At 36.7% G+C, this 24,024-nt stretch overlaps 1 protein-coding gene across 8 annotated transcripts in view; it reads left to right on the top strand.

Moving 5' to 3' along the window:
• The window catches only part of PCCA (propionyl-CoA carboxylase subunit alpha), a 377,947-nt gene that overhangs the window by 280,007 nt on the left and 73,916 nt on the right, over positions 1 to 24,024 (top strand). For all 8 annotated transcript variants that reach the window (XM_072976495.1, XM_072976496.1, XM_072976497.1 and 5 more), the window contains one exon: positions 21,021 to 21,119. In XM_072976495.1, the coding sequence (XP_072832596.1) occupies positions 21,021 to 21,119 (99 nt within the window). The remainder of the gene's footprint in view (positions 1 to 21,020; positions 21,120 to 24,024) is intronic.

Consider the following 24,024-nt stretch of genomic DNA (forward strand, 5'->3'; position numbering starts at 1 on the left):
GTTTGGGGCTGGGTAAGGGGGTGGTGGACAAACATTGTACTTAAAGCAGTAGGTTTTGAAGACAGGAGCCTTTAACCTTTGGAAAATTTACCTAAACTCTCTGAGCCACTGCAGTAGCAGTATTTTTATATAAATGCTGGTACAGAGGAAAACATAAAGGCCTTGAATCAAATGGACTTGAGTTTAAATACCAGCCCTGAAACTGTTGACTGTCAAACCAATAGCAGTTATCTTTTCTGAGCCTTCATTTCCCTCATCTATATAATAGGGATGGTGTTCTCCAGGGTTTTGTAAAAATCAAGTAAGATCTAGTACAGTGGCTAGCACGTAGGAAGTACTCAAGAAACTATCTCCCTTCCCTCTTAAATATAGACATTTTGCTTTTTAAAAGAATCTAAAGTAGCTTTTAATTTGCAAGCAGATCTTTTCCATTCAGTGAAAAATTTGTAGAAAGTTTAAAAAATAAGACTAAAAATGTGCACACATACCTTGGTGCGACTTGGTATTGGATAATATTCTAAGATTCTGATATTCCTTGGTTAGAATTATATTAGTCATCTATTTTATGAGGTCCTTTTTGAGGCCACAGTAGAACACCTGGAGAGTAGTTATAGAGGTGATAGTCACTTCTCCGCCATTCACTTTGGGTAATTTTGTCAAGGGAGGCTGGCAGCCAGTCACTGCTGTCACCTTCCCCTCCCTCTTCCTGCCCTCAGGACCCTGCTGTGGTTTGAAAGCCCAAGGGGCCTGCAGTTCCTCCTTCCCCCACTATGGGGTGCGCCTACACTGTTAAGGAACAGGGCTGATGAGATCAGGCTCTTTGGGGGGGGGGGGACCTGTGCCTTCTTTCAAAGCCTTTCTTTTATCCATGGACACTCTACTGATAGTTAAAAACTCCAGGCATCATGAAGTTACCACAGCAATTATTATAGTGACCATGCTTTGCAATAACGTACTGACCTCTGTTATTGTATTTTCCTTTTAAATGAGCTTACCAACAAGTATGTTAATTGGCTCGGTTGAGGTAATCAGATCAACCTTGGTTTGGGTATACTCCTTCACTAGCTATGGAACCTTGAGCAGTTATTTTAACTTCTCTGAACCTCAGATTGGCATCTGTAAAATGTGGTTAAGAATGTCTCCATTGTAGGATTACTCTGAGGAGTCAGTGAGTTTAATGTTTAAAATACTTGATTGATGTTAGGCTCTCAGTGTATGTTCCCTTTCTTTGATTTAGACTCATTTCTCTGAACAGGTGACAAAAAATTAGACGTTGTGAAGAAAACCAAAGGGCATTCATAATCTGGATATTATCATTACTGGGGCTTCTAGTCTGTTTTGGTGTTGTTTTCTTTTTTAAAGGCACTTTATTTCTAAGGAGAGAAGTATAAAATAAATCATGACACTTGTTTCTAACTCATTGATTAAATATCATAAAGGTAGATATTGCTTGATATTTAAGATTTAGTGCAAATGACTTGGGACACACTTTGCGGGAGTATATTTGCTCTTAGCCCTATTTGTCATTGCCAGCATGATGATGGGTTTATTTTGCTATTGCCCCATTTTTTATTAGGCTTTTTATAAAACCTGCTGACTGTGTTTAGATGTGCAATGTATGGTTATCATCTGGAACAAGAGTAAGGAAACCAGATGGAGATTAAACATAGTACAACCCTCTGTTGTAAATAACCATAGACAGACTTGTGAGTAGCTCCTAACTTCACCCAATTGGACAGAAAATGCTTATGTTTAGCTTTTAAAATCTAGAGATGGCTACTTGAGAACTAAATGTATCTCTTTAATCATACAGGTCCAACTTGATTAACAGAAGAATTGTTGTTGCTTATTGGTTTTATGATCAGATTTGAAACAAAGTTTAGAAGAATTTATGATTTTGATTATAGTCAGCTTCTTAAAGCACCAGTGAGGTGTGAGAGCAGTGGTGATTGGCAGCGCTGCTGGTGGTGGGTGTTGTTTCCCATTAGTTTTACTGGTTTAGGTCCACTAATGGACGTTGTAACCAAAACTTTAATCTAAATCAAGTCTTTTAGAGTTAATCTGTTCCATCAGATTTTAAATTATCCTATATCCACACCACCTCACACATTGAGAACTCAACCTCAGTGGAGTGATGCTTCTTTTTTGTTGAGTTTAGTTTACCAGCTTGGAGTTAGGCTGCAGCACAAGCACTCACGAGGAGGGCATTCTTGCTAGCGTCCGTATGTATCGTTTGCTTATTCAAGCATGTAAAACTTCAACAAGAGGACGTAATTTTGCTTAGATTTCTTGATTTGAATTGTTCCACGACTTGGTACTGGGTAGAAAAAGGAAAAAAAATCATATTGAAAGCATTGTTCTGTTAATGAAGTTGCTTGTCCTTTTTTGTGCTAAATTTGGCAGGTAAAATTACCATTTATTCTACTTGCTAGAGCTGGAGAATAGATTGTTGAGGAAAAGTAGCAATTTAAGTAATGACACTAGATAGAAAGTCCTACATTATATACATCTCCTATACTTTTAGATATTGACATGCAATTTTTATTTCTCTTTAGTAATTCACTTTGCCTTTAACCACTGTATTACTTCCAGTGGTTTTCATCAGCTAGATGGAATTTGCTTCAATTGTGAAATTTTAAAAAATGTTACGTTGTTATTCATTACAATAAACCAAAGTGAATCATTTTGATCTGAGGACAAATTAACAGTTGTGTTTTGTTCTGAATATTTCAAAAGCATCACATGTTTTTAAATTAGGGACAGTTATTTAAAATTTAAAAAGTAAAGATGAAATATACACGTTAATTAATATGAAGGTGTATCATTAATCTCAAATTCCAGATGCTCATGATTTCTTCCATGTTAAGTATACTTTGCTCTTTTATATGTGCTTTAATTTTTGGCTTGCAAATTCTAACATAGAAATTTTAACCGAAAACCTTGTTCTAAAATGAGGAACATCGCATTCAGAATGCGGATAGGTGGTTTTTAAAAAATTAATCCTGTGTTTAAATGAAATGCAAAAATTTAGAAACTTTGATGTAAATATATAATTCACTAAATTTCTTATGTTAGATTTTCCCTACTTATAAAACTTAAGGCTTTTAAAAATTATTATTACTGTTATAGTTCACAATATGGTGGATAAACTGCCCTGTCCCTAAAAAAAGAAGAAATCCTTTATAGAAAAAAGTATGCAAAATATGTTTTTTTAAAAAGCCAATTGGTGAAATTGTAGACTTGCAAATATTAATACAAAAACAGTTAGGGTTTAATGTTGCTGAAACTTGTAACCATCAGTCACTTCTTTCTGCTCGCTAAACTGACTGGTAGGCAGGTGCAGATGTTACAAAATCTAACATCGCAATTGACACTAATTGGCATAGTTGTTGGCAGTCTTATCAGAAAGCAAAGGGCTGAATGGTTGAATGGGTTTAAAGAACTTGAATGATAATAAGCATTTTTATATGCATCTTGAATTACTTTTGTGACCCAGACTAACAGGAACACTTCATTCTGACCTCATCCTTCAATGAATAGAAATTACAGAAAACGTGGTACACAGTGTATGTATGTGATTACTGATTGTTTTTCAGGTAACCTTTTACAGCTGTCTGTTCCATTGCGCACTTCCCACCTCCCCCTCAGTCCCCTTCAGGGCTCAAAGAAACCAAAGTATATGTGTGGAATAAAAAGGGAGATAATTATTATGACTGAATATTAAATTAATTTTTTGATTTATTTGTTGCCAAAGGCTTGACGAGTGTCAGTTCTTTAGGCTAAACTTTATAAAAAGTATTCATTAAATTTATGGATGAAACAAGAAGTCTGGAACTTGCTTCTTAATGGTCTTGGAGCAGGTGGACAAATTAGGGGGGATCTAGATGAAACAAGAGTGGCTTTGAGTGAGTAAGTCTTGAACTTAGATGATGGAAATGTAGAGGTTTATGAAGCTAGTCTGACTGTTTCTGCATGTGTTTGAAATTTTCCATTACAGGAGGGTAGTTGTTTGTTTGTTTGTTTAGTCTGCTCAGTGACCTTACCCCCTACTATTATAAGGTCTTATGTTCTTGGCCAGTTTTTTCCCAGGACCTGCTTTAAAATTTTTTCCTGGTTCCTTTTATCAAAAATGACTCATCTGAAGTGAGAGCTATATAACGTAATAAACTAATCTGTGCGCTCATGCACGAATGAGTTGATTTCTAGGCAGAGTGGATTGTAACAGGAGTTTTCCAGAGACAATTATCAAAGGGAATGACTCTTGGGTGGAATTTTTAATCACTGGGTTGGGTCTTTGTGCCTGTTCTGTCTACGGGGACCACCCCTCACAGAGGTGTTAACAATTGTAGGGTTGTGTAATGATTGATCTTAGCGTTTTAGTGCTGGAGATAATGATGTGTTTCCTTCAGTAGAAATACTTTCCATAAAGAAAGCGTTTTTCTTTAAGTGAGTTAGGAGAGGGCATGGCTGTATTGTTTATCTTACGTTTGCTCCTGTAGGTATATCTGTTTTGTTTTTGATCCCCTCCCGACCTCCAAATGATTGAGAATTACCTGTGTTAAAAAATAGAGTTGAGTCTTGTTTCATTCAATCAAAGGCCCGTTTTGCAAAGAGTGTCTAGGGAGAGAAGCTTGCCAGGGACTTCAGCTTGAAAGTTAAGGACTGAAAACAGTTACTGTAACCCTCCTCTCTGTCTGCTGTTTATTACATAGATGAGTAGTTTATGTAAATTTTGTACTCTGCTTTTGATCAAAGTCCCCTTGAGATTTATTACAATCAAGTAAAAGTAAACTTTTTGAAAGGGGTTTAAGATGTTGATTCTTGACTGGTAAAAAGTGAAGCCAAAATAAAATTTCAAACCATTGCTGCTTTTTCCATGCTTTTGGGCTGTCCAGGGAATAGATTTGGGTTGATTTTTATTTTAGAGTAGCATTGCTTGAAATATTTTAGATTTTTAATAACTTTCTAAGTAATTAAAATATAAAAACAATTCCAGTATTTTTTTTTAATTTGTATCTCTGGAGGTCTTCAGGAATGAATGTTGTTTGCACATTAATTTTCTGTCATTTTCTTGATCATTCTCCACTCCTCCCTTTCCTTGTTAGCTTTCGCTTTGGCCTGATAGGTATATTAAGTTTAATAATTGCTACCAAAACTGATGTTTTATACTGGCCCTGCCCTTTTTCAAGGCTCCTGGAAAAATGCCAGGCATATTCAATCCTTTCCGTTTGGGAGCGTAGTAATAGAATGGTCTTACTTTGTTTGCAGTCATCAGAATTAAAAGGATTTATCTACCAATTCGAATGGATAATTTTATTTGTGTAGACGTGAAAGTGAAACCCTAGAGAGAGGGTAGAATTTTAAGTAGCATTTTAAATTCATTTGAAATTCTTTCTGTCTCTAAATGAGCTAAGTTAAATGTGCTTGGGTGTATCCACGTGAGTGAGGTTTGGGGTATTCATCTCTGAAATATTGGATCCTCTGTAGATACTGTATCATACGGGGGCTGATGGAGCCCTTTATGTAGTTGGATAACTTTAATCTGCTCTTATAAGCACATATGGAACTTTAAATACAAGTGTTATCAACACTTTACGTAACATTATGACTAAACATACTTTTGCTTAAAAGTTACTTTTTACCAAAACCTGTCTTGGGTATTTTGAATTAGAACTATGTTTTCAGTGGTCAGTAATCTAAGATAAAAGCCACTTATTTGTATGACATGTATTAAGAGTATGAAAGCAAGTCATTATGCTTTTATCTGCTTTATATTATGATATTTAAGTTAAAAACATATTTTTAGGAGCTTCTCAATAATTCTGTAATCATGAAAATAAAACATTTTCTATCTCACTGAATTAGACCATTTTTACTTTTAATACAGTAAGTATTTATCTAGGACATACCAATCTTCAACATCAAAGCACTTTGCTAAGCTCTTCATGAGGAACACAAAGAAACAAGGTACTAACTAGCCCTCATGAGGTTAGTTGGGAGGTGCTGAGATCAATTCACTAATGATTGTAATATAAGACATTTTTGATAAGTTCATAGAGATACAAAATGTTATAGAAATTCAAAGAAAGGAAATACATTGTCTAATTTAGCAAAGGACTAGAGATGATGAAGGTGGGTTTGGGGTTGGGGGTGAGGCAGAAAATCGAGAGCCAACTGACAAAATAAATAGCTATGTAGTAGGTAATGAAGAATGGATGGTAGACGTCTGTTAGGCTGAGTTGACCATTCTGAGTTTAGGAAATAGTAGGAATAAAAATCAGGGAGTAAGGCCTGTGCACATTTGTTGAAAGTAAGAGAAAGAAGGAAGAAGTCAGATCGATAGGCTGCTGGATTGAGACTATCAGTTCACAAGACCCTGAGGACCGTGTTGAGAAGTTAACCATTTATTTATTAAACAACCAAAAGCCAAGAAAGATTCTGAGCGGAGAAAACTTGTAAGACACAATAAAGCCACATTATTAACTAGTTAGTGGAAGTGAACAGAACTGTAGCAGACTGATGAAAGGGCTTTGGGAAGTTTTCTATTTAGATGGGCTCCTGAAGGAAGGGAGTTTGTCTTCAGCCTTGTAGGCGTTAACAGAATTCGGGTAGATAGACAAAAGTGATGTCAGCGACAGTGGGTGGAGAAAGGGCTGAACAAGTCACACTTAGTGAATGGAGTATCTTTTAGGATCAGTCAGCTTTTGTCAGCCCCACTTAGGATATGACTCAGTCTGCAAACCATCTCTCACTATGGCCACGTTAGCTTGATAATTAATTGACAGTGTGGACTGAGACTCTTTGGTGCCAAATATGCCTGTCCAAATAGTTGGCCTGACCTGAAGTTCTATTCTAACTTTTTATTATGGAAAATTAAAAGTATATACAAACTTGAGAGAACGGTTTGCGTACCACGCGCTGTTCTTGGTGTACCTATTCTTGCTCACCTTTTAAAAATTTACCTGGAGTATTTTAAGGCATAATCCTATAAATTGATGCCTTTTTTTTTTTTTAGGTTTGTTGAGTTGCAGAATATCTTTTGGTGTCCTAACTATGCAAACCTATGTCCTCTTCTAATAGTGTTTTTTTCTCCAAAGAAAAACCTGTTTCTTTTTAAATTTCACATTTGTGTCAAATCTGTTAACTTTTTTTAAGTTAAAGCACTATCATATTCTTTTTCTAATATATTCTCTTTAAATTCTTGTGAAATACATTTAGGGAAGAAGACACCTGTGTGTGTGTTGGAAAAACTGAGAGTGACAAAAGTAGCAAACTGACTAGTTAGGTGGATGATGGAAGGCTGGATTTTCACTGTTAGAGAAGAGAGAGATAGAAACACAAAATTGGGGAGGCTAGGACTGGAGTCAGAGGGATCCATGCGAACTCAGGATGTTTTGTAGATAGATACAGAAACAGACTTGGACGAACTTACTAAGTGCTTATTGTTATAGTGGGCAAACTTGGCAAAAATGTTCTTAAACAATGATAAAATAACCTCATTGGTAATGGGACAGATTGACATTGTGTGCCTCCGGGTATGATCCTAAATTAAAGCACAACATCACTTCTGTAGTAGTCCAGGTAAAAATGCATTAACTTGAGGAAATATTTCCCAAACTGAGAGACACTCTACAAAGTAACTGGTCCGTATTCTTCAAGAATTTCAAGGTCATGAAAGACAAACCAAATTTAAGGAACTGTTCCAGTTCCAGACCAAAGAAACTTGACAAAATAAATGTTATTTTAAAAACCTGCCCAAAGAAGAGGGTAGGGGCAGGAGAGACAGAGACTTGACAACTAAGTTCAGGAACCTAAATTAGATCTCAGACATACCATAAAGGTCATTATTGGGGCAAATGGCAATATTTGAATAGGGTTTGTGGGTTCAGTAGTAACATTGGATCAGTATTCACTTCCTGATTTTGCTGATTGTACCATTCTTATGTACAGGGAGCTGTCTTGTACTTTGGAATGCATGCTGGAGTATTGAAGGGCGATGAAACATCGTAACACTTACTCTTTACTGACAAAAGGATCAACAGCTGAGGAGTCTGAACAAGATGTACTATTGCTATAATTATTATGTCTATTTGAAATTATTTCACTGAAAGGGAACATCATAGAAAGAAATACTTTTGAGGCCATTCATTAGAATGGTAGAAACTGATTGCACCTTTTCCCCATTTCCTGTTAGGACCAATGAAGAAATGTTGGTTAACTCCGTTAACCTTACATACCAGTAAGATTATGCCAGTGGTTTACAGAGCTGATTAGCTGCCTTATTGACTCTTTGCAAGTGCTTTATTTATTATGATCAATTTAAAGGGTAGTTAGATTTTTATCTGGGTCTTCCTTGAGATATAACTGATACTTCCAGAGTAAAAGGGTGATTGTTAGCTTAGTCACTGAATGGATTTGATGAGTAGGTCTTGGGTGTCAATTCCTATATCTGAGCTTTATCAAAAAAACTGGTGTAAACCATGATAGGAAAGAAAAAAGGAAAAGGAAGAAGTTATTTTATTGTTCATTCTTTTAAAACATTCTTTTATTAGATTTGTAGCTCGAGAAGTTTTAAGGACGTACAATGTACAATAATTTTGTGGGGAGTGAATTTTGCTGCTACAATTTTAAGATACGAGCATAAAACTATCAAATGTATGTCACTGGTATTGCAGTATAAGAAGAGGTAATGAGTATCTTAGTATACTTATTAGGAATAATGTCACTTAAGGCCGCAGAGGCTGAGGAAAGAGGACAGAAGTAGCTGAATAATCTTTGGTAGGTAGGAACATAGAAAACAGAATATTAGGTATGTTTGTTTTTGGCCAGGAGAAATGGGCTACTAGGGCAAACTGCGGGTTTCTAAGGATAGTACTAGGAAGTTAGACAGTCGCAGATGGCTGTTATGTAAGATAGGTGAGATTAGGAAATAGCATGTCACAATTGCAGTGTATGGGAATTTAGGGGAGGGAAGACTGAGGCATTGCTGTGTAAGTCTACAGCCCCCTTTGGTCATGCATGGGTTCTGCAGTGGTGAACCACCAGCTTAGGTAGTAGAATTTTACTGGGAGACGTCTGTGGTAGCGAAATACATATGAAAAGCAAAATAAATGCTAATAGGAATCAGATGAAATTAAAAGGATAAATAATGGAGGAGATATTAATGGAAGAACAAGAAAAGTGGAGGAATAAGCAAAGTAGCTCTCTTGGCAAAAGAAGAAAAACAGATTGAGATTGTCATTATTGTGGGAAGAGTACTTAGTATCAGTAAGTTGAACCACTGACCAGCAAATAGCAGTTATTGAGGACTTACTATGTGCCAGGTACTGTTCTCAGTGCTTGGCTTTCCCCCCTCAGAACCGCTCTGTGAGCATAGATTTTGCATATGAAGAAACAGAGACATAAATAATTGGTTAACTTGTGGCACTGAGGTTCAGATGCAGGTGTTCTGATTGTTGGCGACAGTGCTGCATGAAAAACTCAGGATTCCACCCTGATTTAGTAGATTTGGTGGGAGAAGTAAAGGCAGCTTCAGTTGCTCCTTTTGTTAAGCTCATCTACCTAGAGTTATTCACTAAGCTGATATAATTTACAGTATTATCTGTAGAGAATGACCTTATCACACCAATCCAGAAGAAAGTACAACTATAATTAAACTGTGGGCAAAATAATGCAGGATTTTTTTTTAATCCATATAGCTGAAATCCAAGCTGTTACTGATCAATTAATGAGGCGATAATTAAACAGAAACTAGTCAACCTAGCTGATTGTAGATTAGTACCTAAAGTTTGTTTTTGCAATTCACATCCTTTGAGATATATTTAATTACATGTATAACACATGCATACTTATATAATCTTGTGACAGATTAACAGATCTTCACCATCATTATGTCTAATTCTTCTTGATTTTTTGTCATTATTATACATATATTTGGGAGAGATATAAAAGATGTTTCCAAGGTGATGTAGTGATAAAGAAGAAACTTACACAAAACGGTTGTCTCCTTTTGTTTTCAGAAAACACACGTCTCATTTCCCTCTAGACGGGCACAAGAGATATCCTATGTTTTGGAATAATGAAATATTTTAGTAAACAGAAGAGCAGGATAAAGAAAACCTACTCTTTGATGTTATGTTAAGATAATAAGACTCCATTATAGTTCATATTAAAATGTTAAGAATTATTCATTATTATAATAGAATACAAATGTTTGAGTTCTTTTCCTCATAATTTACCTGAGAAATAAATGATGAGGCAAGTAACTTAGCAAAATTATTAGATGTAAGTAATAGAAAAATTATGTGCTTCTATTGTCAATATCTTAACTTTCAGAATTTTTTAAAAAGTATGTTTGTGTTGGACATAGCAGCAGCAGTTTACATAGAAGTCAGTGAACTGGGATGTTAGCTGGTGGAAACATCCCACGTTCCCTGCTTGACATACAGATTCCTTTGTTACTAGGGAGTGTGGACATACCTCATCTATTTGATATATAATGTAATAGTCATATTTTTTTAGCAGTAGTTAAGTGGTAAGAACCAAAAGAACCAATAAATATCTTTACCTGTAGAACAGTCTTCTTTTCTTTCAAGGTAAAATACACAGTGAGTGGCTACTGTGTACAAGCGCTGTATCTTAGTATTTAGATGACATTTTTTACCTTTGCTCCTGACATGTGGATTTAAGTGAAATACTCTGAGGAGAATTGCTTGCTAATTGTTTCCATAACTCACATAATTTATATGGCTGTATAATTTCCTTATATACGAAATAAAAAGAGGAGAGGGTTGGGTTGGAGTATATTTTTTCTGGGATCCTTTGCAGCCTAAGAGTCAATCGGAAAACTGTAGATTTTTTCCCACTTTTTGTGCAGAGTGGTTGTTTTTAAGATAAACTCTGAAAGACTATTAAAGGAGCAGGAACTAGTTACTTCTTTCGGAGAATTAGTTGTGGCTTGACTAACAATTTTTTTTAATCCTCCATACTGTTTTCAGAAATAGAAGCAAGATATATGATCAGTCTTTTATATAGTGGGATACCTTGATTTTTATCTTAGATTTAATTCTGTGCAGTGCTAATCATCTTAACATTTAGAATTTAGAATTTGTGTATGACAAAAAAGACTTGTATGGTGAATCAAAAACATTTCTTACAGCCTTTATCTTCCCCAATTTTTATTATTTTTGGAAATGCTTTTTTGGCAAATATTTTGTTTTGTAAGTTTTACATTCCTAATGTTGAAAAAAATTATTTAGCAGGTGCCTACTCCAATAGAAGCTTTCACCGTGTCATGAGGTATCTGTGAGGAAGTGCTTTTTTTTGTTTTTTAATGGTAAAGGATGTAAGTAATCTCTCTCAAATGTCAAATTAATTTAGGGTGTGTACTTTCTTTTTCCCTTATGATTACGTAGATAGGAAAATCAAATGTTCCAAACAACTCATGGAAAATGTTCAACATCAACATTAATTTCGACCACAAATGCAGTTAAGTGCTTTTAATGGAATACAAAGTTACAGGTAGATTGTTATATATGAGAAAATGCTTTCTTAAAATAGGAAAGAAATCATGTTTTTGAAATGTTGTTTTAACTATCATAAATATTCTTATTATGAATAGTTTTCAACTAAACTGATCTCTTTGATTAAGCTGGGAGAAAGTTACCAGAAAATAGAGCATGTTGAGATGAATTTCATGAATTCCACCCACCATAGCCTTGCTCTCATTAATTCAAATTTACAATGTCAATATTTTAAATAGAATATAGTCTTTAAATGATTATAGAATGGTGTGATATATGATGTCCTTACTGGGATGGCAGTATTACACGCTTGTTTAGAGTTTACACTTTGCAAAGGCAGACAGGACCTCCATTTGGATGTTGTCACATTGTCTTTATTTCCCCTTTATCTCTGATTTTGTAAATGATCAGCTATGATTATTCTGCTTACGGTGAGGAGAACCAGTTGTAGATGTGGGAGAATATATGTGGGAAGACTGGTCTACTGCAGTGGTCCAGGTGAGAGATGGTAGCGGGTTTGGGTCAGGTGCTAGTGGTGCTGATGGAGAGAAGCTGAGCGTTTTGAAAGCCTCATCAGTCATTTATTGCTCCTAAATCTATTTCCTACACTGTTTGATGTAATCTCTCCACTTCCTCTCAGCCTTTTCCATTGTGCCTTCTGTATCTCTGGCTTTGTCATCAACAAGCTCCCCTGGATTCTCAGCCTTTCTCTGAATGTTCCACCATTTACTTGCTTTAACAGAAAAAAGCCTGATGGTAGATTTTCTCTCCTACCACATGCATCTCTGAGATGGGAGCTGGGACTATTTTTCTCCTGATGTTATTCTAGATCACCGTTCCCCTCCCTCCTGTAAAACCCTTGTTCTTTGAAACTCACATCACAGGTCTACATCACCACCTCCCCTTCCTCTTGGGAATCTTCAGGTTTCCCTCACCTGCATCACTGCCCCTGCAGCTGAAGGCTAGCAGCCACTTCATGGGCTGTCTCTCTGACTCAATACAACCATTAGTTCTCATGTTTTCCCCTCCATCCATGGATCCCATGCCTGTTTTCCTGTCATTTATCCAGCTTGGATTCCCTGTCCTGTAATTATAGTCATTCACTTGCAAATACCCTTAACTTTTTTAATGCCTTCATTCTTCCATCAGTCCCAAACCCAAATGAACTCAGCCTCTCACTTTCTTTATGCCTACCTCCAGCAAGACACCTGAGTATTGCTGGAGAGAATCACATACCAAAGACAGGTCCATACCATTACCTGTGCACGATGTCCCACTGCAGCTGAGCTTCAAACACTGTGTGGCAGTTTGGCTGTCTTTCAGAAAAGCTCACTCTTCTCCTTTTTCCTCAGTGACTGTTTCATGCCTTGACCTCTGTGTTCACACTTTCCTTCCCCAGTTTATATACTCCTGGATGCCCTGTTTCTCTCCACTACCAGTCGTCTAGACCTGGTCCCCGTAATTTTTATTTTTGCTTCATTAGAGTATTCTCCAAGCTGTAGCCAGAATGATCTCTTAAAAATGAAAAGCTAATGATGTCGTTCTCCAGTTGGAATCCTTTAGTGTTTCCCATTGCTGCACACTCTCTGGGTGCAGGCTCCTCTTGGTTTTCTGTCTTCTGCACACTGGTTTCAAATCAGCTAAGCTCTTCTTGCCTCGGGAGTTTTTTTTCTACATGATATTCTCTCTGGATGTCCCTACCTACCATGTTAATTCCTACTCACTCTTCAGATCTTAGCCTAAAGATGACCTCCTTAGAGAGGGCTTCCTGCCTGATAAGAAGGAAAGAATAATGAGGATTAAGAAGAGAGTGAAAAAATTGCTTAAAAAGAGTTGTGACCTTTCAGAGTACAGTTTTAGCAGTCAGATTGTAGAGGGTTAAGGGGAAAGGCATGTACTAAGAGGTACAGAGCATTTGTTCTAGAACCTGTCAGAGAAAAGAGAAAGAAAGAGTTTGGTAGCTGGAGGGCATTACTGGGCCAAGTGCATGGACCATGAACATGTGGGAATCCTGTATGTGCTTGAAAGCAGAGGGGAAGTAGCCAGTGTGTGTATGACAGTAAAGGAGAGAAGATGGTTGATGACACATGAAAATAACAGGACTTAAGTCTCATGGCTTCACTTTTGACAAAGAAAAGAGGAGATCATCTGCCAAGAGTGTGGGTCAGTATCATATGATAATGTAACTTTGTGCACTCAAGTCCTAAATCTGTTTAAACTAAAGACATAAAATCTCTATTTGGGGGTTAGTGTTTCTAAGTAGAGATGTTGTGTCTTTGGATTGTATTTAAAATACAGAGTTTTAAAATACTTTAATATATATTCTAGTGTTTTCATAGTACTAGAACTGTTCCACAGTATTGTCTGCCTTAAAAGGTGCAAAATTTAATTTGAGCCCCAGAGTATTATGTCATTTGTCACTTCATTCTTGTTCTATTTTTCTTTTTATCCTCACCCTGAATTTGACTTAATTTGTTAGCTTTTATTGTCTACTAAAGGAAAGATCTTAAAAATTCCCAATCTCAAACAGATACTTGAGCAAAACAAAAATCCTTATCTCATACTGGAATTTGCCATATCTGAAATTAACTCTCTAAATGTATGTTAAACAAAAGGGCTTTGCAGCCATTAAACAGTAGAATTTGAGACCTGGAAGAACTCTTCACCATTGCTGGTTTAACCCCCTTATTTTCAGATGAGAAAGAGTTGAAAAAGAGAGATTGTCTGAAGTGAATTGTAAGATTGGGTGTTGTAGATGACATCAGTAAATCTACAACCAGAGAAATTGAAATGAGTATTGCTCTATTAGCCAAAATGAAGTTTTAAAAGAACAGGTACTAATTACTGTGTGCTGTTAGAGAGAAAGATCTAGAGTAGGTATTGATTGTATGCTGTAAAGAAAGAGGAATTAGGCACTCACATTGCTCCTCACTTAAAAAATTTTTAATATGTAATATATATATATAATTTTATATATATACAAAGTTCAAAAAATATGAGTGGGTTTGTGGTGAAAAGCAGGCTTCTTTTTCGTCCTTGCCCCCCAGCCACTCTGCTCCTCTTATATATTTGTCCAGTGATAATCTGCATTTAAAATGTACACTCAAAGGGTTTTTTCCTTAATAAATGATAGCATATTATATATAATATTCTCTATTTTCTTGGGTATAGTTTCCTATCAGTATGTAAAGAGATGCCTCATTTTTAAAGAAGGGGGACTAAGTTCTCATATAGTGCAGGTTATATTTATATGATACACTTTAAGGACAGCTCGGCTGGGTATAAAAAATGTTGGGGGGCAACATTTTATTTTTTATTTTTTAGTACTTATACCACATTGCTGTGTGGTCTTCTGTATCAGGACTGCTATTGAGTAATTAGGTTGATCTGAGTTTTTCCCTTACTTATGCATGATTTCTTCTTTTTGCCTAAATATCTGCATAATTCTGTCTTTGTTTTTAAAGTTCCATAAGCATCAGCAGTTTACAAATTCAAGGTTTTATTTATTTTGAAAAGCTTTACCCTATCATATCTTTTAATCTTTATTCTTCATTCTTTATAAGTGTTTTTGAAGAAGACTTTTGTATATACTTTGGATCCCATTTCTCCCTCCTTCATATCTGTTGTCTTCTCTGTAAATTGTTTTTATATTGTTGGTCTTTTCCATTTTGTTTCATGTGATTTCTCTATGTCCTTCTCTTTCTTTTTAGTCACATTTATTCTATTTTTGGTGCTTTCTAATGTGGCTTTTATCTCTATAATGCTTTTTTCTCTTCATTTTTTTTTCTAAGTTCTACCAGCTTGATTTTCATTTCCTTCTGTTGTTGTATAATCTCTTCTTTGAACCTTTGTTTTTCTTCTTTGAGCTTTTTTTTTTTTTTTTAAAGAAGGTCACGTTTCCTATGGTTGTCTTTGAGACTTTGGAGAATTATTTATCTGAACTTTTCCTGTGTTTCTTTGAGGAGTTCTTGTGTTATATGCTCTTAGTTTACTTTTTCCTTTTTACGGATTTTTTTGCAGATTGTATGCAAAGACCCAGTATTGATTGTTTCTGATGACTTTTTATGTTGCAGCAGTGTACGTGACTGGGTATAAGCATGGGCAGCCTGCAGCTCTTCCTTGTCAGCCTTGTTACCTAATACCCTCTCACCCAGTCTGTTGCTTCCTTTGCCCTAGATTTCATTTCCCATTAGTTTTTGGCATTAAAAAGATAGGGTGGTTTTTTATGTTGGATTCTCAGTGTCATAATAATGAAATGCCACTTACATTCTGTATCTGCTGCTTCAGTCACCTTGGCTAAAAAGTTAGATATAAACAATGTGATGGCTTTCAGCATGTTCTCATCTCTCATTTAAAATTTGCAGATATGATGGGGAGGGAATAACTTAGTGCTAGAGTGCATGCCTAGCATGCACAAGCTCCTGGACTTAATCCCCAGTACCTCCATCAAAAAAAAAAAAAAAGTAAACCTCATTACTTTGCCCTGAAAAAAAAAATGATAAAATTTGCAGGTATATTTCATAGTTTATGATATGGAGCTATGATAACTTCCTCCTTTCAGTTATATGGTGAAGTTGCAAATTTATACTCATTACTTATCAGGTGTACAGGAAATGTAGTTTGTTTCTCATCTGTTACATGTGACCTTTAGTAGGGGATGAGGGGGAAGAAAAACTTGCTAATAAATAGGATCTTGGCCTCTTTTGGTTTAACCAGTTTCATCCCGGTACTATAATACTTCAGGTTGCTTCCCCTTCCTCCAGCTTCCGGTGAGGTGTGCAGTCTAGGTGCATGTGAGAGGGGCCTTTGGGAGTGTGATTGGATTGGCCTCATAATTGAGATGGGCAGAGAACTCAGACCCACAGTGTCCTTACAAGGCTGTGAGGACCTGGACCAGTGACTGTTGATCCTATTTGCCACTGAAGAGGCTTCTGCTACCCACAGTCCTGGTTACTATTTGTCTTCAGTCATGGAGTCCCCAGTACAAGGTGGTCTTTATCCTGACCCAGGCCTTCTCTAATCATCTCAGTAGGACAGGTAGAAACTTCTGGATTCCCACTGCTATGATGTACTGGGGTCATCTTTCCAGCCTGTTCCTCCATCAGTGCTGTACTGTCACTCCCACACCATGTTAGGAATGCCATGAAACTGGACTTTCCTGGAGGCCCGCGGGCTCCCCTGTGTTCCAGAAGGAGACCTCTAGCCCAGCAGTTTTTAGGTACTTGATACCGGTCAGAGTACCATCTCTCTCCACTGACCCCCTGCCTATCTATGAAAAAGAAGAAATGGGGGGACTCTGTCTCTTCATCTTCTTTCTGTCTTTCCTTCATGTGGTTTAATTTTCATGTTTCTGTCTCCAAGGAACTTTTGTTCTATCCCTCTTGTGAGTTTAAAATTTACATCCACTCTTCCAGTGGCAGAGGATAGAGATAGAGAAATCAATTTATCAGGAAGGAAAAATAAATCAAAGGTAGTTCAAAAAATACTGTTTTCAGTTTTTGAAAAGATGTATTTTTTCCTTATGTTTTCATTTTTAAGAGTCAGATTCATTGAGGTGTAATCTATATACAGTTTACTCTTTTTAATTGTTTGGTTTGGTTGAGTTTTGAAAAATATAGACAGTTGTGTGATCACCACATGTAGAACATTTCTGTCACTCCAAAAGTTTCCCTCATGCCCCTCTACCCTTGGTCCCCACCAACCACTGATCTGATTCCTGCCATATAATATCATATACATGGAATCATACAGTATATACTCTTTTGTGTCAGTCTTCTTTCACTTAGCATAATGTTTTTGAGTTGTTTATTGCCTATTAGTTTGTCATTGTATGAATTTACCATATTTTTTAATCCATTAATCAGTTCATTTGGACTTTTGGGTTTTTTCCAGTTTGAGGAGGATGTAAACATTCTGCTATATATATTCTATAATAAACAAGCTTCAGTGACCATTCATGTGTAGGTCTTTGTGTGTACATGTCTTCTCTGTTCTCTGGAGTTTTCTGAAGTGGTTCTACTATTTTGCATTCCTACTAGCAATGTATGAAATTTCCGATTGCTCTGATGGCTTCCGGTTGCATCTTTGCCAGCTCCCAGTATTGCCACTGTTTTCAGTTTTAGCCACTCAAGTGTAGCACTATTTCCTTGTAGTGTTAATTTGCCTTTTCCTGATGACCATTCAGTAATGTTGAACATCAATCTGTGTGCTTGTCATCCATCGCTCTTCTCTGGAGAAGTGTCTGTTCAAATCTTTTGACCATTTAAAAAAAACGAGTTGTTTTTTTTACTGCTTTATGATTTCTTTGTACATTTTGGATGCTTGTCCCTTATTTTGGATATATTTTCTCACAACCTGTGGCTTGACTCTTCTTAAAAGTGTCTATCACACAGAAGTTTATAATTTTGATGAAGTATAATATATCTATTTTTTCTTGTGAGATTTGTATTTTTTGTGTCCTAAAACCCTTTTGCCTGGCACAGAGTCATAAAGATTTTTTCTCACGTTTTCCTCCAGAAGTTTTATAGTTTTAGGTTTTACGTTTAGTTTTAATGGTTTTGAGTTGATTTTTTTTAATGGTATAGGGTAAGGGCCCATATTTTTAAAATATGGATGTTCATTTGTTCTAGTGTCATTTGTTGACAAAGAATGCTTTCTCCACTTAATATTTCAGCAATTTTTTGAAAATCATCTAGTGATTTTTGTGTGGGTATCCCAACTGTCAGTTTTGTTCTGTTGATGAATATGTCTGTTCCTATACCAGTATCTTGATTACTATAGCTTTATGGCTTAAAATCAAGTGGCGTGAGTTCTCCAAATTTGTTTGTCTTCAATTATTCTATATCCTTTGCTTTTCTCTCTATATTTTTAGAATCAACTTGTCAATTCTACCAAAAAACAAAGCGTACTGTGATTTTGATTGGAATTACATTGAATATACAGTTCAATTTGGGAGAGAAATTATATTTTAATAACACTAAAACTCTTCTAATTCATAGACATGATATATATCTCCATTTTTTAGGTCTTCTTTAATGTATCATGAAGTACTGCTTCTGGTTTTTGAAAAAGCAAAATTCCCCCCCGCCACTTGTTTTCATTTGTTACTTATTTTTTAACAGCTTTATTGAAATACAATTCACACACCGTATAATTTACCCATTAAATTCAGTGACTTGTAGTATATTCGCAGTTGTGCGACTATCACCACCATCAATTTTAGAACAAGCTTATGCCAGGAAAGCCCACTACCCACAGCTATCCCTCCTCAGTCCTCACATCCATTCTCACCCCAACTCCTGGCTCAGATCAGCCACTGATTTGCTTTCTGTCTCATGAATTTTTCTATTCTGGACATTTCATGTAAATGGAGCTAAGTAATTTGCAGTTCTCTGTGCCTGGCTTCTTGCAGTTAGCATGTCTTCAAGGTTCATCTGTGTTGTAGCATGTATTAGTATTTCATTCCTTTTATTGCCCAGTAGCACACAATTGTATGGATAGACCACATTTTGTTCAAGCATTCCAAAAAATAGTTTATTTCAGGGTGTAGCAGATTGGCTCCTCCTCTAGCATGATTTGAGTAGTTTAGGTTCTTTTCTCAATTCCCCTTCATATGCCCTAAAGATGGCAGTTGTAATTTGATTCTGTCAGCCCTATTGATTTGAAATCAATTATCAAATACAGATTTTAAATGACTGTCATTCAGAGTCTTTCTTTACAATCTCTAACTTACTTTTTTAACAAGTAAAACAAAACTTTTATACTTGATTATGGAGCTTTTATATACTTTTAAATTTAGAAGCATCTTAAAGGCATGTTTTCAGTTTTAGAAAGTATTTTTAGCATTTAATGTATGTAAAACTATCTGTTGGTATCTTTTTTTGGAAATCTTTCAGTACATAGGGAGGTTTTTTAATTTTGGGAGAAGGGGCTTACTTTAAAAATGTGTAAGTGCTACTTTAATCAAAACTACAGCTGTCCTGCTTCTCAGGTCTTTGTCATGTAGTACTTTAATAGTAAGTAATATATGAGATAGTATAATTATTTGATCTTATTTTTAAAACTAATTTAAGGGTAGGGCAGAAAAATTACCAGAAACAGGGGAAGAGAGAAAATATTTAGGACCTACCAAGACAGAAATATTGGTAGAGACTTTTATATGTTAATTTATTTAATCTTTATAGCACCCTCTCGGATAGATATTTTTTACCGTATTACGGTTTAGAAACTGAAGCTCAGAGAGGATAAATACTCCAGCTTAGTAAACAACTTTAACTTGATAAAACAGCAGTGTCAGGTGAGACCTAAGTCAGTGTGATTCCAAAGCCATCGTTTGTTTTTTTTTTTCTCCCTGTTTCTGAATTGTACTGTGTGTACAGGCAGGCCACTGAGCCCAGGAACACAAGCAAGTGCGTGATACATGTCTTACTAATGTCTCATTACATAGCCAATAACATATGTTTATCTTTGTTTTTAGACTCAGTGACCACACTATAGGGGATATATATCCCCTTCTCACATGCACACATATAAACACCTATCCAAAACACATACATCTAAATATATAGGTACACACGTATTCCACTAGACAGTATAAGTCTGTGTGTCTTTTATTTTAACGAGTGAGTGTTTTTTAAGAGATTAATAGTGAGGAAGTTGTTAGGGATCATGTATCTTGGCTGTGCTGCAGGTTTATTTTGAAACTTCAGCAGATTTAAATATCCCTTTGTTAGGTTGTTTACTGTAGACTTATAATAATTGTTATTTTTTCTTACCTCTCATATTGAAGAGTTAAGAAATGAGTGAGTAAAAAGGAAGAAATAAGGAATAGTACTTTTAAGTTAGCTTTGATTTTTTTCTTTCAATTACTTTTATTTATTTGGATATTACAATTTTTCTGTTAAGATTACCTGTTATAAAAGATGGGCTTTTTTGGGTAATTTCATGAACGATGAAATTAGTCATTTATGATGGACAAAAATGTGACAGAACTTTGCAAAGTTTAAATGAACTTTTAATATTCAACACCAAAGAATTTGGCCTAATTAAGGCTTCTGTTTAATTAAGATAACAATGCATAGTCCTTTATTAAAATTAATACAGAAAAAGTTCTTTCTTAGTCCTTGGAGAGGATATTATATGCAAGCCCTGTTGAGTGGGTTGCAAAATGTCACTGGAATTTATATGCGTTACTTGTCTAATTGCAGTAAATGTAGCATGTCCAGGTAGGTTTAGAGTAGGAAGGCTGTTTGTTACTTACTGGAAATCACTTGAAACCTCAGTTCCCGGAGGCAGCTGTGCCCGGGTCCTTCACCTCTCCCCAGAGATGGCTAAGAAGACTCTCGTTGGACCCTGTCTTTCATGGCGGGAGCAGTAAACATGACAGGTTGTTTGGGGAGCCATCTGTTTAAAATGGCTGCTGCTTTGTATGCAGCAATGAACTTGAGATCAGTTTTCTGTCTTTCTTCATGGTAACAGTGTTATTTGGTGTCACAACAGGTGGAAGTTGATGGGTCGAAACTAAATGTGAGCAGCACGTGGAACCTGGCTTCGCCTTTACTGTCTGTCAACGTTGATGGTACTCAGAGGACGATACAGGTAAATGTTCTGATGAGTGACTACTTACAGGGCTCCGTCAAGCCCACAGTCCTTACCACTGCCTGTGTGATTAATCCAGATATAGGAGGGAAAAGCTGCATTTTATCCACCTTATACATTTTATGGTTGAAAATAATTTTTCTTATTTTAGAGGATCTTGAGTTAAGTCTTACTCTGGGGAATAAATGTGTTCCTTTTTCAGGCAATCCAGGGAGGTCGGTGTGCTTTAGTTTGTTATAAATAAAGCATCCTGTGTGCTTTTCTAAAAATATTATAAGCTTAGCAGTTTTCTCTGCTATTGTGGGTTTTTAGTTGTAAAATATGACTGACTTTGTTACCTTTCTTTCTTCTGTAATTGAAATTGTGTGACAGTAGATCAGCAGAGACACAGGCTATTCAGGTTGACTTGCCATAGCACAGTGATACCTTTGAAAAATTAAATAATCTTAATTTGCTAACCTTCTTTCCCCCCAATATAAAATGTATTGCATTGAGGAGATGCCTTGAAGTCCAGAGTTGACTGAATGTTCTTCATAATGAGTGTCCTCCGTTTTAAAGTGGAAAACTATGAAGAGAGAATTCTGCCAAAATTCTTTCCCCTCACTGCATAGCTGAGGTCCAGGGAAAGCACAGCAAAATGCCACGGAACATGTGGCTGTCATACAAATAAAAATCCTAAACCCTCCATACCATTAAATGCTCATTCTTTTTTATTTTCTATGAAAATGTATCTGCATTCCCTTAACTTGATTTTTCACAGGAAACTTACTTTTAAAACCTAGCAAAATTAAGAAAATCACAGATAAAGATTACTGTTTACCAGATTCATGTATACTTTTATAGGAGACTGTGGGGTAGAGGATTCCAAATTCTCCCAGGAAATATTAATAACTTAAATTCCAAGCCAGGTTCAATTGGTATATTACCTTTATGGTTCCAAGAAACATTGAACTCTCAGTAATGAGCCCTCTGTTTTGACTTTGGTTTTGTAACTTGCCCCAGTATATTTTCTCTCTCATATTTTCTTTCATGTTCTAAGTATGAGGTTAAACACTTCGAGACCGTTGGGAAAATTTCACCTCATGATTTCATATCACTGAGATCCAGTTTTCATGTCTTCAGAAAACATGGTTTTGCTATACTTGTTTATGTTCAGTAGAATACACTCTGCGCTGGATGTGCTGTGGCTCAGACGATCATGTGCTTTGGTCTGGGGGACACAGAGTGACCTCTTGGTAGTGAGGAGAGAGACACAAAGTCCTACTTTACAAATCTTCGGATCCTGGTATTTTCAGTGTTCTTCTCAATGACGGTGTAGATGGATGTCTTAATGGTAGTTTTATGTGTAGAGTCTGTAGGTAAATTAATACTGGATATGTATTTGGAATAATTCCCAGAAATATTTCCCCTAGCATGGGGATAATGCTCAGTAAATCCCTTTTCAGTCTTGTAAGTTCTTTGCTTAAAAAAGTATTAATGTGAAATAAATGACCCTTCAAGGCAGACCCCTTGACTCTTTAGAGAAGGTCATTGCTTCCAGTTAAGTGCTTCATCATTGAAAATAAAAGTAAACTCAGAGAGGTAAGTGGTATACTGGAAAAAAAAAAAAAGGTTACTTCCCTAAAATAAGACGAGGCAAGTTTTTCCTCATTAGAACAGATGAGCTGTACTTTCTGTGGGGTTTGGCATTCAGTGTGACTCTCTTTAATCTTCAGAATATAATGTGGTCCCCATGAGATTAATAACAGTTGTAGTAAGAATAAGTAACACACAGTGCTTAATGTGTAACAGGTACAATTCTAAGCATGATACATATATTAACTCATTTCATCTTCACATCAGCTGTATGAAGTAGGTACTATTGTTTATACTTTTGTGAATGAAGTAACCGAGGCCCAGAGAAAGTTACATGGCCTGCTCGGAGCCACGCAGCTCGTGGGGGGAGCCAGGCTGAAATGCACGCGGCCTTGGGGTGGGGTCTGTGCTTCTTCACTATGATGCTGTGCTGAGGCAGACAAGCCACTTCCCTGTGATCACACAGCTAGGGCGGAGCTGAGCGGAAAGCTGAACCCCGGCACGTGACCCTGGGGTGTATACCGCCAGCCACTGCGCTGTAGAGCGCTCTTCAGTTTTCCCGCAGAGTTCTTCACGTGCTGATTTACCTCCCATTTGTGCTTTAAACCAGTGATGCTCAGACTTTAGTGTGCTTCAGAAGCAGCAGAAGAGTTGTTAAAACTCAGATTGTTGGACCCACAGGCAGAGTTTACTCTGATTCAGTAGGCCTGGGCTGGGTGTGTGTTTCTAGGTGCCCGGGTAATGCTGGCACTGCCGGTTCAGTGGCCGCAGTTTGAGACCCACCGCCTTAACCCTCTGCAATCAGAGAGCGAGTTGGGGGTGATAAACCAAGTGAGGCAGTGGGAGCCGAGTCATTTGAGGCCTTGTTAGTTGCATAGTTTAGGTTCTGCTTTATCCTTAGGCCAGTGGGACCCATGGAAAAGTTTTAACTAAGGAAGTGATGATGTGAACAGCATTGGGGTTTGGAAAGAACTTTTTTTGTTGTTTGTGGCCTTGCGGAGAGTGGATCGAAGAAGAGTGAGACTGGACGCAAAGAGAGAAGTTAGGAGGTATCAGAAAAATGGGAAGTCACTTTGCCTGGAAAGTACTCTCAGCAGCCAGGATGAAGAGCACTGTGTGAGGAAGGGACGTGAAGAACTGGTGGCCTCACAGTGGTCTCTGTTGACTTCTCTTGCCGCTGCCCTGAAGCCTGGGCAGGTCATCAGGGTTTATTCCTCACCCCCTTTCCCTCCACGCTGACTTCCGGGGCTGCGTTGCCCCAGTTTCAGCTCAGTGCCTCTAAACAAATAGCTTTGAAAATGTGTTTGCATTTCTCCTGCACTTGTTTATG

The sequence above is a fragment of the Vicugna pacos genome, chromosome 14 (assembly GCF_048564905.1).
Source record: "Vicugna pacos chromosome 14, VicPac4, whole genome shotgun sequence".
Classification (NCBI taxonomy): Eukaryota; Metazoa; Chordata; class Mammalia; order Artiodactyla; family Camelidae; genus Vicugna; species Vicugna pacos.